At 47.0% G+C, this 13,564-nt stretch overlaps 1 protein-coding gene across 1 annotated transcript in view; it reads left to right on the forward strand.

Moving 5' to 3' along the window:
- Window positions 1-6,922, forward strand: part of LOC119445644 (glutamine synthetase 2 cytoplasmic-like) — a 35,726-nt gene extending 28,804 nt beyond the window's left edge. Inside the window, exons 5-6 of the mRNA XM_037709919.2 lie at window positions 3,065-3,267; window positions 6,518-6,922. Of these exons, the coding sequence (XP_037565847.1) occupies window positions 3,065-3,267; window positions 6,518-6,803 (489 nt within the window). The 3' untranslated portion in view covers window positions 6,804-6,922. The remainder of the gene's footprint in view (window positions 1-3,064; window positions 3,268-6,517) is intronic.
- Window positions 6,923-13,564: the final 6,642 nt, after the last annotated feature.

Below are 13,564 nucleotides of genomic sequence, written 5' to 3' on the forward strand. Positions count from 1 at the left end.
ACGCGTCCAAGAAAACGTATGCTGCGACCGTCCAGACGGCTTCGCCGAGTGCTGCCACCACTGACCCTCTCTCCAAGACAACTCGGAGTGAACGTCGGCCTGCTTAATTTGGAGCTGGGGAGAGCAAGGCAATATCTGTAGCGAAACGCGCCCCGCGACCGAAAGCGATTCTTGTGTCCAGGCTTTCTCATAATACGACGTCTGCGGATCTGACTGCTCACCTGTCAAACGTTGGAGCACCACCGATTGCATGCAAACGTCTCAAGACGAGGCATAATTCGTATGCCTCATTTCTCGTCTGCGCTGATGAAGCCGTCGACGATGAAGCTCTTAAATGCCTGAACGACCCGTCTATGGGGCCAATGGGATGCCTGTTCAAGCCGTTCCGTGGGATGCTACACGACGGTATGCTTCATGCTTCAGGGAAGACCCCAAACGATCAAAGTGGTGTGTAATCTGGACATTTTCTATCAAAACGTTCGTGGACTTCGCACCAAGGCACGTGAATTTTTCGCCAATGTCATTTCGTCTTCCTTTCCTATTTTTGTTGTTTCGGAAACTTGGCTCTGCAGTGAAATTTCCTCCCCAGATTTTTTTCCGCCACATTATAACCCCTTTCGCAGTGACCGGGACTTCAGTGGAGTTAAACAAAAAGGTGGTGGCGTACTTATTGCCGTTGACAGCTCACTGACATGTGTAAGGCGCAGCGACATAGAAAGTGTACAGGAATCGATTTGGCTTGATGTCAGCCTAGCCGCTGTGAAGAATTGTTAATCGGAACCTTCTACGTTCCACCGAATATTTCTCCTGCTTTGTTTGATGAGGTCATCTCTTCTATTGAAAGTGTCTTACCCTCCTATCGCAAGCACAGAGTAATCCTTCTTGGTGATTTTAACACACCAGGAATTGATTGGAACACGCTTACATATTCTCATTATAATCATTACATAGAGAACAAATGCAGCCTGTTGTTAGACTTTCTGTCCTTCAGTTCTCTTCAGAAACACAACTTGATCGCCAATTGCTGTGGCAACGTTTTAGACGTTTGCCTCTCGAATGCTCAAGCTATAGATGTCTCCCGTTCTGACATTTCCCTTGTCCGTCCCGATAAGTTTCACCCCTCACTTAAGATAACTGCCTCTGTGTCAGCCTTAGGCAGAGCTTCCCCACTGGCATTAATGAAACTTCTCGCTTTGCTTTCAAGTGGGGTGATTATGTTGGCTTGTATGATTTCTTATCCACCAGAGATTGGTCCCTGGTCACAGATAAAACCAATGTTGATGACCAAATAGATCAGTTTACGGAGCTTGTTTTGAGCGGTATGCGCCAATACATTCCTCAGTACAGTCCTAGGCGCTCAAAATATCCCCACTGGTTCTCATCCGAACTTATAACTGCCCTAAAGCATAAAGATCGCGCGCACCGTAAATCCAGAATTCCTGTGCCTAATGAGTGCAGTAAAGAATTTCGCTTTTTTTCGAACTCTCTGCAAACGCCTCTATAAGCGGGATCATGACTCATATATTGCATTCTTGGAGAAGAGCGCCTCCGACCAGCCGGCGGAATTTTGGAATTATATCCGCAAGCGTACTTGTAATCGCGGAGAGTGTTTTCGCCTGCTCGACTCTAGTGGAGTAGAAGTCCAAGCAGTCGCGGATTGTTTTGCTGCCCATTTCTCTTCCTGATATAAACCTTCAGGTTCCAACGCTGGTGTCAGTCAGCAGCGCACAACGGCTCCTACATCTAGTCCTGTGTTGTTTGATGCAAAGCTGATCAGCGAATGCCTTAAGCGCTTGAAGTCTTCCCTATCTTGCGGTCCTAATGGCATCCCTTCCGCAATATTAAAAGCGTACGGTGGTATATTTGCCCCAGCATTGACATCTATATTTAATAGCTCTCTGAATACATCCACTTTCCCTCGCATGTGGAAAACTGCTCGTGTTTTTCCTGTATTTAAGTCTGGCTGTAAAACCGATGTCTCAATTTATCGCCCGATTTCTCTTCTCTGTGCCACGTCTAAGCTTTTTGAGCTTGCTCTTCACAACCTATTGTCTTGTACGGTGAAGAACACATTGATTCCGAATCAGCATGGATTCCACACCGGCAACTCCACTATCACAAATCTCGCAAGCTTCATGACACATATCTCCGCGCCGGTACTTCAAAGGGGGCAAGTAGACACCATATATTGCGACCTCAGTAAAGCTTTTGATGTGGTAAGCCACTCACTGCTTCTCATCAAGCTTACGCAGTTTGGTGTTGACTTGTCAATTGTAAATCTCTTGCGGAGTTGTCTTATTGATAGATCATGTTTTGTTAATGTCAACGGCCAAACGTCTTCTTCCTACATGGTAACCAGCGACGATCTTCAAGGATCAGTGTTAGGACCACTCCTTTTTTTAATTTTATTAATGACGTTTTTTCTGCTATTCGGCGTTCTTCATTCCTTCTATATGCCGATGACATAAATATTTTTAGGGCAATTCACACTGTTGATGACTGTCGCATCCTGCAGTCTGACCTGCTTTCTTTTTCTAAATGCTGCACCTCACCTTGAATGCTGCTAAGGCCAAAGTCATGACTTTCACCCGCAAAACAGCTAGCGTTTCTTTTTCTTATTCAGTAGATTCTGTACCATTGTGTAAGGTCCGTGAGATCAATGATCTCGGTGTACTTTTTGATACAACCTTACACTTTTCAGTTCACACTAAACGCGTTGCAATGCGGGGCATGCGCACTCTTGGCTCTGTTTGCAGACTGTCTAGAGAATTAAATTCTCCTACACCGTTCCGCAAGTTGTACACAACAATCTGTCTTCCTCAACTCTAACACGCGTCGGTCGTCTGGAACGGCATTTCTAGATCCAACACTGACATTATAGATCGGGTTCAGAAAAATTTTCTAAGCATATATCATCACAGCTTTGCTAACACGGACTCTGGGCCCTGCTCTAGTATTGTTGAATTATTGCCATTGCCCTTACTTCGCTGCCGACGTAATCGCGCTGACCTGCTTTTCCTTTTCAAACTCCTTGAAAACGAATTGAAGGCCTGTCTGTACGCAGTGGGAGTACCAGGTGGGTCCCCTGGAAGGCATCAATGCCGCTGACCACTTGTGGATGTCACGCTACATACTGGACCGAGTGGCCGAGGACTTCGGCGTGCTGGTCAACCTGGATCCGATGCCGTATCCGCCGGGAAAGTGGCTCGGCTCTGCTGCCCACACAAACTTTAGCACCAAGGCGATGCGCAGTGACGGTGGCATACAGTAAGTGAAATATAGAGCACTGGTCTAAAACGCACATCACTCGGCCAACCGGATAAGTATTACTAAGTGTTGCGTAGTAGGAGCGCCCTGTTTACATGATTTTTGCAGCTAAACTGCTTGCCAATTGCTCCTCAAGTTTTGCAGAAAATTATAATTTTGGCGTGGGTTTCTTTTTTCTTATTGCACTTTTGCGAGCATTTCTTGCCTGTTTCGTTCGCATTGAAGCCAAAGTGTTAGCTGTTTGCGTGGTCGCCACTACAATAAAATGCCCATTTTAATGCAGTGGAATGGGGACATCATTATTGTCAAAAAATACTTTTGTGGCGTTTAACGCCCCGGAACTGCAAAGTGGGTTATCAGAGACGCCGTAAGGGGGGGGGCTCTGGATTAATTTTACTTGCCCAGTGTTCTTTAACGTGCACTTAAAGGGACCCTGACACGATTTTGACGCTTTTGTACAAACGTACTGAGTCGTTAGAGTAGGTCCTTTTGATCATTACTTGACGCATCTAAGCTCTCTACGTAAAGCGTCTAATTTATTATAAGGTTTTCAAAATGTACATCGCTACCGATTGCAGCACGCCAAGCGGCTGGTTTTTGTGCCCTGATGACGTGATTTGCCCAGAATACGTCACTGGGCCAGCTATCCGATTGGCTGCCCAGGGCGCGTCATCGATAATTTTTCCAACATTATGGTGAACAAACGTTCTTCGTAATAGTTTAGACGTTAGTTAATTTGTTTCTATAAAAAAAAAGTAACAGAAAGAGAATGCACAAGGACATGTATCACTATACAAAAAGCACTTCCGGCCCACAGCAAGTGTCGTCTGTTTGTGTTACAACGTGCTCCGTGTTGACGAGAGCTGCGCGGTCAGTGTTGGTCTTGTTCTTTCTTTTCGCGAACACCACGGTTCGCCCTTGTTGTGTTGTGGGCTACAAACGTAGTGATCGGCGAGTTGGCAAGCTGCGACATCGTGCGCCGCTGCGACATCGTGCCCCGCTGCAAGGCAGCAAACGAGCGGAGTGGCTGCAGCACATCGAACTTACGATATCCAAACCAATCCAAACGGCGGGAGCGTTTGCGGCCGTCGCTTAACGTCGAAGGTTTGCCACAATAGAGTTTAGCGTGTCCGGTATTCAAGTAAACGCAAGCGCAAGTGTACTGGCCGCTTTACCACGTTTTACGTGATGAACGGAGGTTCAAACATGAACTGCTTGCACGATGCAGCCACCTGGTGGCACAAAGCTCAACCAAACACACAGCTAATATAGCAGTAACCAAGTTTTTTTTTTCTACTTTGCTAATGGCTCAAATTTTTGGCAGGAGCATAATCTTGAACACGTTGTCATGTTTAAAATGTTTTACACTTGGTTACAGGAATATTAGCTCTGTTTTTGGCTGGTTAAGCTCTGCACCACCAGATGGCTGGACCGCGCATGCCGATCAGGCCGCTCACGTATGTCTACGAAGCTCCTTCATCACAGCAGTATGGAGGGGCTTTAGTTTACGCCTCTGGCTATCCATCAAAACACCCAGCTCGCCTGTGGTTACCGGAATAGTGGACACGCTTGGCGCTGTGACAGAACGCTCGCAACGCGCGCTGCTTGATCGCTCTCGCTGGGGATCGACGGCCGGGCTAGCCGGGCGGCTAGCGGAGAGGTTGGGAGCCTTCGCGCACTGGCTCCAAGACGACCGGAAATGGACGACAACGTACGTCACAGCATGACGTAAAGCCAGCGCAGGCGGAGCTTAACCCCGATTACTCGGCGAGCGAGTTGAAGAGGAAATGCATGGCTAGGGAAGAGGGTAACTTGCAATCGTCCGTAGCTCTCTTAATATGAGACGCTTCACTTAAATTGTGTCGCGAATGTTTTACTGTACCTGCACCCTACGCGTCTCCAAAATTTGTCTGAACCGTTTCAGGGACCCTTTAAGTACAAGGGCCTGCATTGAAATGCAGCCGCCGCGGCCGGTAATCGAAGCACTGAAATTTATCATAGTCAGTGAATGAATTAATTAATCAAATAATGCGGCACTGCGTTCAAAAAGAAGGCTTATGCTTGTGACTCGCCAGTATTGTATTAACGTTCAGTGGGTATCCACCGATTGGTGATACTGGTTGATTAGATCCTATCAGTCCACGTGTTTCCTGGCATGTTTCCTTCTCCAACTTTTGCACTCCTCTGTTCTAATCAGTGACGATGGTCGGCCGTTTACTGCTGATTAAGTCACCCTTCCGCCAAGAAATGTAAGATAAAAAAGACTAAACTGAAAGGCGCCGAATATGTGGGGGAATCAGTTTTCAGTTTTACGTAATTTTTAAAAATCGCTTGTGGCAGACAGCATAATTGTTGCGCTTGCTCTGTGATATTCGAAGAGGACATTACTAGCTCGATGAACCAAAACACATATTCAATAAATTAACGTAACTTCACTAATTAACTTCTTAATTAATTAAGTTACGGCACATTGTAGTTTACGAATTGTAGCCGGCGAGTTTGCAAGAAGTATCCAGTTGAAATGAATTCCCAGTATCAAACCAGTTTACAGATGTCACTTCCCAAAGTGTGGAATGAAATACATGGTTGATATAGTTATTTTAGTGTTTCAATGTGTAAAAGAGCGTTTTGTTAAAAAAGTAAGTGGAACAACAGTGCATTTTTGCGGTGTGTTTGATGGCGCATATCTTCAAATTGCTGTAATTCTGGAAACTCATTCCAAGTGGATACGCCTTGCAATCTCGTCTGCTACTATTCATAAATTGTCATATGTACAGTAAAGTAATTATTGAAGAAGTTAATTCGTAAATGTTTGTCAATTACTTGAATATGTGTTTCGATTTCTCGTGCGAGTAATGTCTACCTCTCTGAATAATCCAGCTCAAGGACTAAAATTATGTTATGTTGCTACAGGTGACTTTTCATAATTCCGTAAAACTAAAAAAATACCACCTCATATACGCGCTGGTGTTTGGTTATAATGACAAAATGGCTCTACGCAACATTTTATGGACATTATGGAAACAGCCGCGGTGTCGTTCTCGAACGGCAGGCCGTGTTAAAGCTTTAGGTCAGAGACTTCAACTTCGGGAACGACCTAACATAGCCATGACAACGTTCAGGCCACGCCAAAACAGGCTTACGAACGGCTGGAGACAAACGTATACCACAAGAACTATCACTTGAATGTCCTTGCGATGAGCGAAACAACGTAAACTGACTAAATTTCGCGATCCTTCTGCATTCGCAGTGCCATCAAAGCCGCCATCGAGAAGCTGAAGCGCAACGCCGACGCGGATTTGGCCAAGTACGACACCGCCAGGGTGAAGCGAAACAAACTGCGGACAGAATCGGGCATGTTGACCACACCTCGCAACCAGTTCACCGCCGACGATTGCTCCAAGGAGGTCAGCGTGCGCATACCGCGCGCAGTGGTGGACGCCGGCAAGGGTTACTTCGAAGACCGAAGACCTGGAAGCAACGCGGACCCTTACACCGTCTGCGAGACACTCGTCAGGACCATTTGCCTCGAGTGAACGACACTTTGACATTGACCCACGATTGGACTTGTGGCCGTTCGAAAGCGCTTATACGGCGAGCTTGAAGGCGCTTTATGGCGATCTCTCGCACACGTTCAATAAAGGTGCATGTTAATAATGAACTGGATGTTTTGCCCTGCAGCTTTCTCCATGCCTTTCTGAAGCGCTGGCAATGTTATCTGTCCTTACTTCCTCTTTCCTGCCTCTCTCGCCCAGCTAGTCACTCTGGCCCTCACGCAATACAAACATGACGCCCCAGCTCGACACCCCTGGGAACCCCGAACCCCGTTTTCAAACCCCTTCAGTGCTGTGCAGACCTTCTCATAGCCGCATCCACAACCTTTAGGTTGCTGCGGACACAAGCATCAGCGTACAGGTTGCATACAGTCTCCACTGCACGCGTTACAGCAACAAAAATGACCGATTTAATGCGGTGCGGGCAGAAACTAGTGAGTGCTGTTCTACCGAAATACTTGACAGTAAGATGCGACTGCTTTTGTTTTTCTGCTTCATGCTCTCATTCAAATGTTACCTTTCTTCTTTTCTTTTAATTTCAGTGAAAACCCAGCTCTCGTAAATAAATATGGCACGATCTCCTGAGTGATGTAAAGCTTAAACTGAAAGCGTTGAATCCTCTACGCAGGCATTGTGTGTACGGTTATTCATAGTTATATAATACTCACGTGTACGCATACCTGTACAACCGACGAGCCGTGACTATCTCTGCAGAATAAATGTGCTTTCGGCTGGTGCACGCAATAACGTCAATGGCGTCGTTAATTGTGGAACGTGGTCTACCTTTTCACAGCCACCGGTTTCCGATGTGTACAAAATATCGCTGGCAAAACTTACTGAAACGAATCGCCAAGGTTACGCGTGTTGGTAAACGCAACTTGTTGCAAACCTTCTACGTTCCACCGAAACCTTTTTTTTTTTTTTTTTTTTTTTTTTTTTTTTTTTTTTTTTGCGCCGCGCACCTCTCGGCTTTCTGATAGCAGTTTTCTGCGGACAGTGGCCCGGATGCTTAATGATAGACAAATATACTTACTTTGGATCGCAGCATCCGCTTCCAGTGTGGAAAAATGGATGCCGGCCTGTAATTCTACATTTCTATTAGCGGCGAGAAGTTGGAGTGGCGCCCTCCAGCGAGTGATGTGATGGCAACAAAGCCGATCGCTCCAGCTCGCTCGGCCGCTGCGCACGCTAGCTCCCTTCCTACAGTGAACTAAGTATACGCACGAGTCGTGCTTAATGTAGGGCGTTTCGGCAGCTTAGTGCTGTCACTCCTGAAGCGCAGTTACATATTTCTCGAAAATTTCTCGACTCGTGAAAATTTGAAGTTTACATATTGGAAGCCACGTAGAGTTTAAGGGGTCTACTGCTTTTGCAATGTAAGGTGTTATGTGTATGTCGATAAATTTTGGTGAAAGAGAATGCGCTCAAATTCCGCGTGTAAAGGCTTGTACGAAATTTCGCTAACGTGTAGATTCCCTTCTTTAGTTAGTTAAGGCTGACATGGCATTTTGTAGTGCATGTGGCGCTCCTGAAATTTGTGTGGTGTTGTCTTTTACCGGGAACTGAGCGCTTTATTCAGCTTTCCAATAAAAATGCAAAAATAAAATGGACTGTGGCTTAACTCAGTTATGCCTGGGTGTGCGTAGCAAGAGGTACGGTTATGCTCAAAGTCTTTCGCAAACGTCACACGCAAATCCAAACGGATAGTCTGTAAAGTCCGTTTGGAACATGCGCGTCGCACTTGAACTTTCAGCCAGCCCAATCACATGGTCCGTCACACGGCGAGCCTTCACGTCCTCCAACTGCGTTGTATCGGCGGATAGGCGCGGCACTCTAAGATCTGCATCGCTCTGCTGTCTCTGTTCGATACGCCGAGCACGTTCTACTTCTGTCCCCGCAACTCGTTGCCTCCTCCTGGTTTCATTCCGTCGGTGAACCGCGGCCCTGGGACGAGATGCCGAACTAGACAGCGAACCATCCTCATCTGAATGCACTCGCCTGGCCGCTTGATACTTACGACGCTTCTCGAGGTGTGCGGCTCGTTCTTCCTCCGTCTCCTCGACTAGCTGTCTCCTCTTGGATTCATTCCGACGACGAAGCCTGGCTTCTTTCAGTCGCTCCGACTCACTTTCCATATCTGCCGACGAATGCCACCGAGCCGCCCCTTCTATATATACGATGCAACGGCAGCTCCTCCGCCGATGCAGTGCCGGCAACGCCGATGCAACGCCGGTGGTTTCTAGGCAACGGCTCAGCTCGCGGTTTCACCGGCTCCTCCTCGGACGTCGTGCCAGATGGCGCGGCAAGCGGCGCTGCCAGCTGCGGCGGTTGCTAGGCAATGGCTCAGCTCGCGGTGCGGCCACCGACCACAGCGAAACGGCGAGAATCCGTCTTTTGCATGTCCCGAGTGCGCATGCGCTGTACCCTAGCGGTGAGCACCGAAAGCGTTTTGTACGGCGTCGGCGGTTCGTGCAGCTGACGAGGCACGCGTATGCAGCATAGTCGTCGAGGACGCGAACTCTTTATTGTCGGCGCTGTGCCGGTCGACCACGCGGTATTTGCGCTGTGTTTCGGTAGAAACTTCAGCTGTTCACAGCGATATTCGGTTAACGTCCGTTACATCAGAATTAGAGTGTACTAGAATATGGTCGAGTGGGACGAGCGGCTGGGGCGGCGCATGCTTTGCTGTGAGGCGCCCGACGTGGAAAAATACTAGGGCGGGGCTGCGGTCGAAGTGGATTGGGCCGCATCAAGGTCGCGCCGTTGGAAACTGCTGGTGATACTGCTCGGCAGGGTCATTCGTAGAACTTCGCACGCTGGTATTTGCGTTCAGACCAATCAAATGGGGTTCATAATTGCATACGACATGTAGTTATGCCTTAAGAATAAATTCCTTTTCTTTCTCTTATTTATTTTTTATTATTTTCTAATGCCGCTCGATGATTGCGCGTGCATTGCGGCCGCAGTGTCGGCTTTCATTCTACTATGTTATTGTGCGGCTCCCTTTGGAGAAAAAATACTTTTCTCGTTCTTCAAGCAGCATGTATCTCTCGTGTGTATTGTTACGCATATAGTTTTCTATCAGTAGGTCTTGCGAAATGCAGACGAAGCAACATATGTAACCGTCCTGCTTGCAGCTTCAAAGAAGTAAACCATATCTGCCCCATCCGGCGCCTTGTACATTTACGGGAAGCATTGATATAGATTTAAAAAAAAGAGTAAACTGAAGTGCAACATTCCATTCAAGTTTCCGCCTTTCTCGCTTAACAGAATGCGGAGTAATTGGTAAGGGGTTATTTATTGCAGTCGGACCTCGAGTGCCGAAAACGGTTTTATAGTTAGCCATTCTGTATGCTAATCTTTGGCCGTAAGCCGTACGTGGAATTTTTTTTCCAGTCGATACTTCAAAAAAGAAAAAAAAAGAAAGAAAGAAAGAAAGCCTGCGCGGTAGCCTAATTAGTGCCTATAATCGTGGATACGGCTTTGCGCTGCTAAACTGGAGCTCGCGGGTTCAATCCAGGTGGGAACGAAATGGAAAAAGACTCGTGTACTTCTATTTAGGTGCGCTTTAAAGAACCCCAGGTGGCAAAAACTAAACCGGTTTGCAAAACCAGGTAGCAAAAACTAAACTGCCTATATTAAAAAAAGAAAAAAGCAGGTGGCTGCGTTCTTCGGCTTATTTCTGGGGGTGTAAACAACATAAATTATTCTCGAGTCTGATTTCCGAGAAAAACATGTTACGCTTATCCTATATTTCATGTTTATAATATACAAGCTGCAGAGTTGAGTGGTCATACATTTGGGAACGGCATTATACATTTATGCATGCATGCATAAATGTAATGGCGTTCCCAAATGTATGACCGCTCAACTCGATCTGCAGATAAACGGCTGCGTTCAGTTATCCGGTGCACTGTCATAACTACCCTAATGAAACAATTAAAGGAACGGCATGTCTCACATACAGGCAGAGATATGTGCAGTTCTGTTGCGTTCGTTGAAGAAGTGTACGTACCACATGGGGCACCCAGTTTTAATGGGTTGCAAACATGGTGAGACTGTCAAACAAAGTTTTCCTTGTCTGAATCAAGTTAGCAGATTTACAGGCTGCCCCAAAACGGGGCGTGTATATTGAATGAGAGCTAGGAACTTGTTAAGCAGGACTTATTAACACTCGACTGTTAATTCTCTCAGAAACTGCGCCTCTACGCAACAGCCACGACTCTCCGGCAGCAAAATCATCCGGAATAACAGTCCTCACTTGCATGCAGTCACTCACCCTTGAGATTTCAATAGTGCTGTCATCCGTTACATTCGAACGGAAATTACTATTTGGCGTCGTATCAATGACACTTGCACACACACACACACACACACACACACACACACACACACACACACACACACACACACACACACACACACACACACATATGTATATATATATATATATATATATATATATATATATATAAAGATGGTTTTGCCTGCTATGAATATTATTGCTGCGAATGAGTTTTATTTCCAGTATTCACTAATAAGTGTGTTTGTTACTGCAAACACGTGCGCTTATTCCGGTCGCGAGTTCTCACTTTTTCATTTCAATTACTGCATTTAGAATATTTGTTAATTTTTCCCTTACCTATATATATCGTAAATATATCTGTCCATGTACCCTTTGATTTAATTACCTAGAAATACATTGGTCATTCTTCGCGCCACGCGGTTAATAAATCTGGTTTATTTCACTCTAATATTGTTTTCTTCGATCATTGGCCCTGATCAAAATCCACCAACAAGAAGAATTTTCTTACGTAGCCTTCATGGTGCGGAGATACCAGTTACTTTTGGAGGACAGTGGTAAGAACAGCAGTTCACCTGGCTAAAACTACATTTGGCACCGGCCGACAAGAGTCATGGGCGCACCGAAAGCAACTAAACCATTAAAAAATGTACTGCACAGAGGTTCTGAGAGAAAAACTGGGCGGCCGCCAGCGACCGCGTTGCGAACGCGCGATCGCTAGCAGACGACGCGCTTGACAACGACAGCAAAATTGAAGACGTCGCGTTGTATGATCCATGCCTCAAATATATATGTTTGGCAAAATGGTTTAAACATACATTTACAGTTTAAATAAAGCGCTATTTTATTAGCGCACTATGCGCAATCGGCCTCGGCGCCCGCAGCGAAAGTACGTTGAATATGCCGCGGAGCACGTCTCCGCCCCAATCCAGTTCGCTCGCAGCGCCCTCGCACTATTTTTCCACACGCGGCGCCTCAGCGGCAGAGCGCCGTTCGGCCCACTCGACCATTGTCTAGTACACTCTAATCAGAATATATGCCGACACCACACCGATGTCGGTCAGAAGTCGACTGCACGCCGGCGCCAACGCTCGGACGGCAGCAGTTGTCATACTGTGCCAGTGGGAGACCTATATTGCCATACAAGTATGACGAAGAAGCGACCGACGACGCGGCCGACGACAGCGAGTGATCGTAGTGTGATCGTAGTGTAGCTTTCGTGCCGACGACGCCGATCGCCGTGCGAGCGACCGCCGAGTGAGAACATCGCACCGACAACATGAATATCGTCGCAAATGCGCTCGTGTATGTATTTATTGACGCTCAAATTGAGTCGAAACGTGCTTCCGACGCTGTTGTGCACGATTTCCAGCCCTTTACAGCCCTCCACATTAAGTTTGAGGCGGTGTCGATCTCGTTCAGGCAGCTTCATTAGGCCTAACACAGCCTACGAGTTCGTCCGCTACCGGCGGTCCTGAAATGTAGGATAAGCAAGTACGACGAAGGAAAGTGCTTATATAGTTCGGTACTAACCTTACTGACTTGAAGTGAACCACTCTTAGCATAGTACGATGCACACACAGATAGTGGGAAGCGGCGACACGGCGCAGTGCTCGAGATGCAGTACAGACACCCAACCTGAACGAAGGCTGCCGGTCGCAGTCGCCGTCGCTTCCATGAACGAAGTGCAACTACGGAGAGTGGTAGATCTGTGTGTATTTGTATGCTGCCCGATTTAGTAGTTACCAAAAACATAGTTTGCATCTTATGCTTAACAGGCAAAAAGTGATGGCCCTTTCGATACTGCATCGAAAGCAACAACACCGCTCGTTACCACGCGAGTACGGCAGGCATCGGCATTTTCGCGTGCCAGTGCGGCTAGGTGGTCGTTGTCGCCGTTTTCGATGTGCCGGGGACGTTCATGCCTTCTCGCCTCAGTGTGATCGCGTCTGATATGATGCATGATAAGTGTTCATATATGCTTTGAACATTTGCTCATTATTTCGTGTGAGTGGTGCATGGTTTCTCTTGAAGCGAACAGCGAGCGGTGGCCGTACGCGTGTCGATGTAAACAAATGCGCCGTTCTTGCGTTGCATAAATGCTCTGGGCGCAGTGTCGCCCCTTCAAAGAGCTATGGCCACTGTGGTGCAATACTCAGCTATAAAAGCAGTTTTTATCATCCTATTAGCGTAAGTTCAGTGCAGGTCTAACAGTGGCAAATGCATGAACTCTGCTGCTATATACGATACGGCTAACCTCCGCTGAGCGGAATCGACCCCAGCTTAAACTTGATGTGGGCGGCTGGCAAGTGCTCACGTTCGTGCATTTCGACTTCCCGAAGCATGTTTGGACTCATTGGGTACTAACAAATATGAATAACAGGAATGCAAGCGTAGGCGGTGTGTCAATCGCGTTACGGTGCGATGTATTCGTTCAGAG

The sequence above is a fragment of the Dermacentor silvarum genome, chromosome 3, assembly GCF_013339745.2.
Source record: "Dermacentor silvarum isolate Dsil-2018 chromosome 3, BIME_Dsil_1.4, whole genome shotgun sequence".
In the NCBI taxonomy this organism is placed as follows: domain Eukaryota; kingdom Metazoa; phylum Arthropoda; class Arachnida; order Ixodida; family Ixodidae; genus Dermacentor; species Dermacentor silvarum.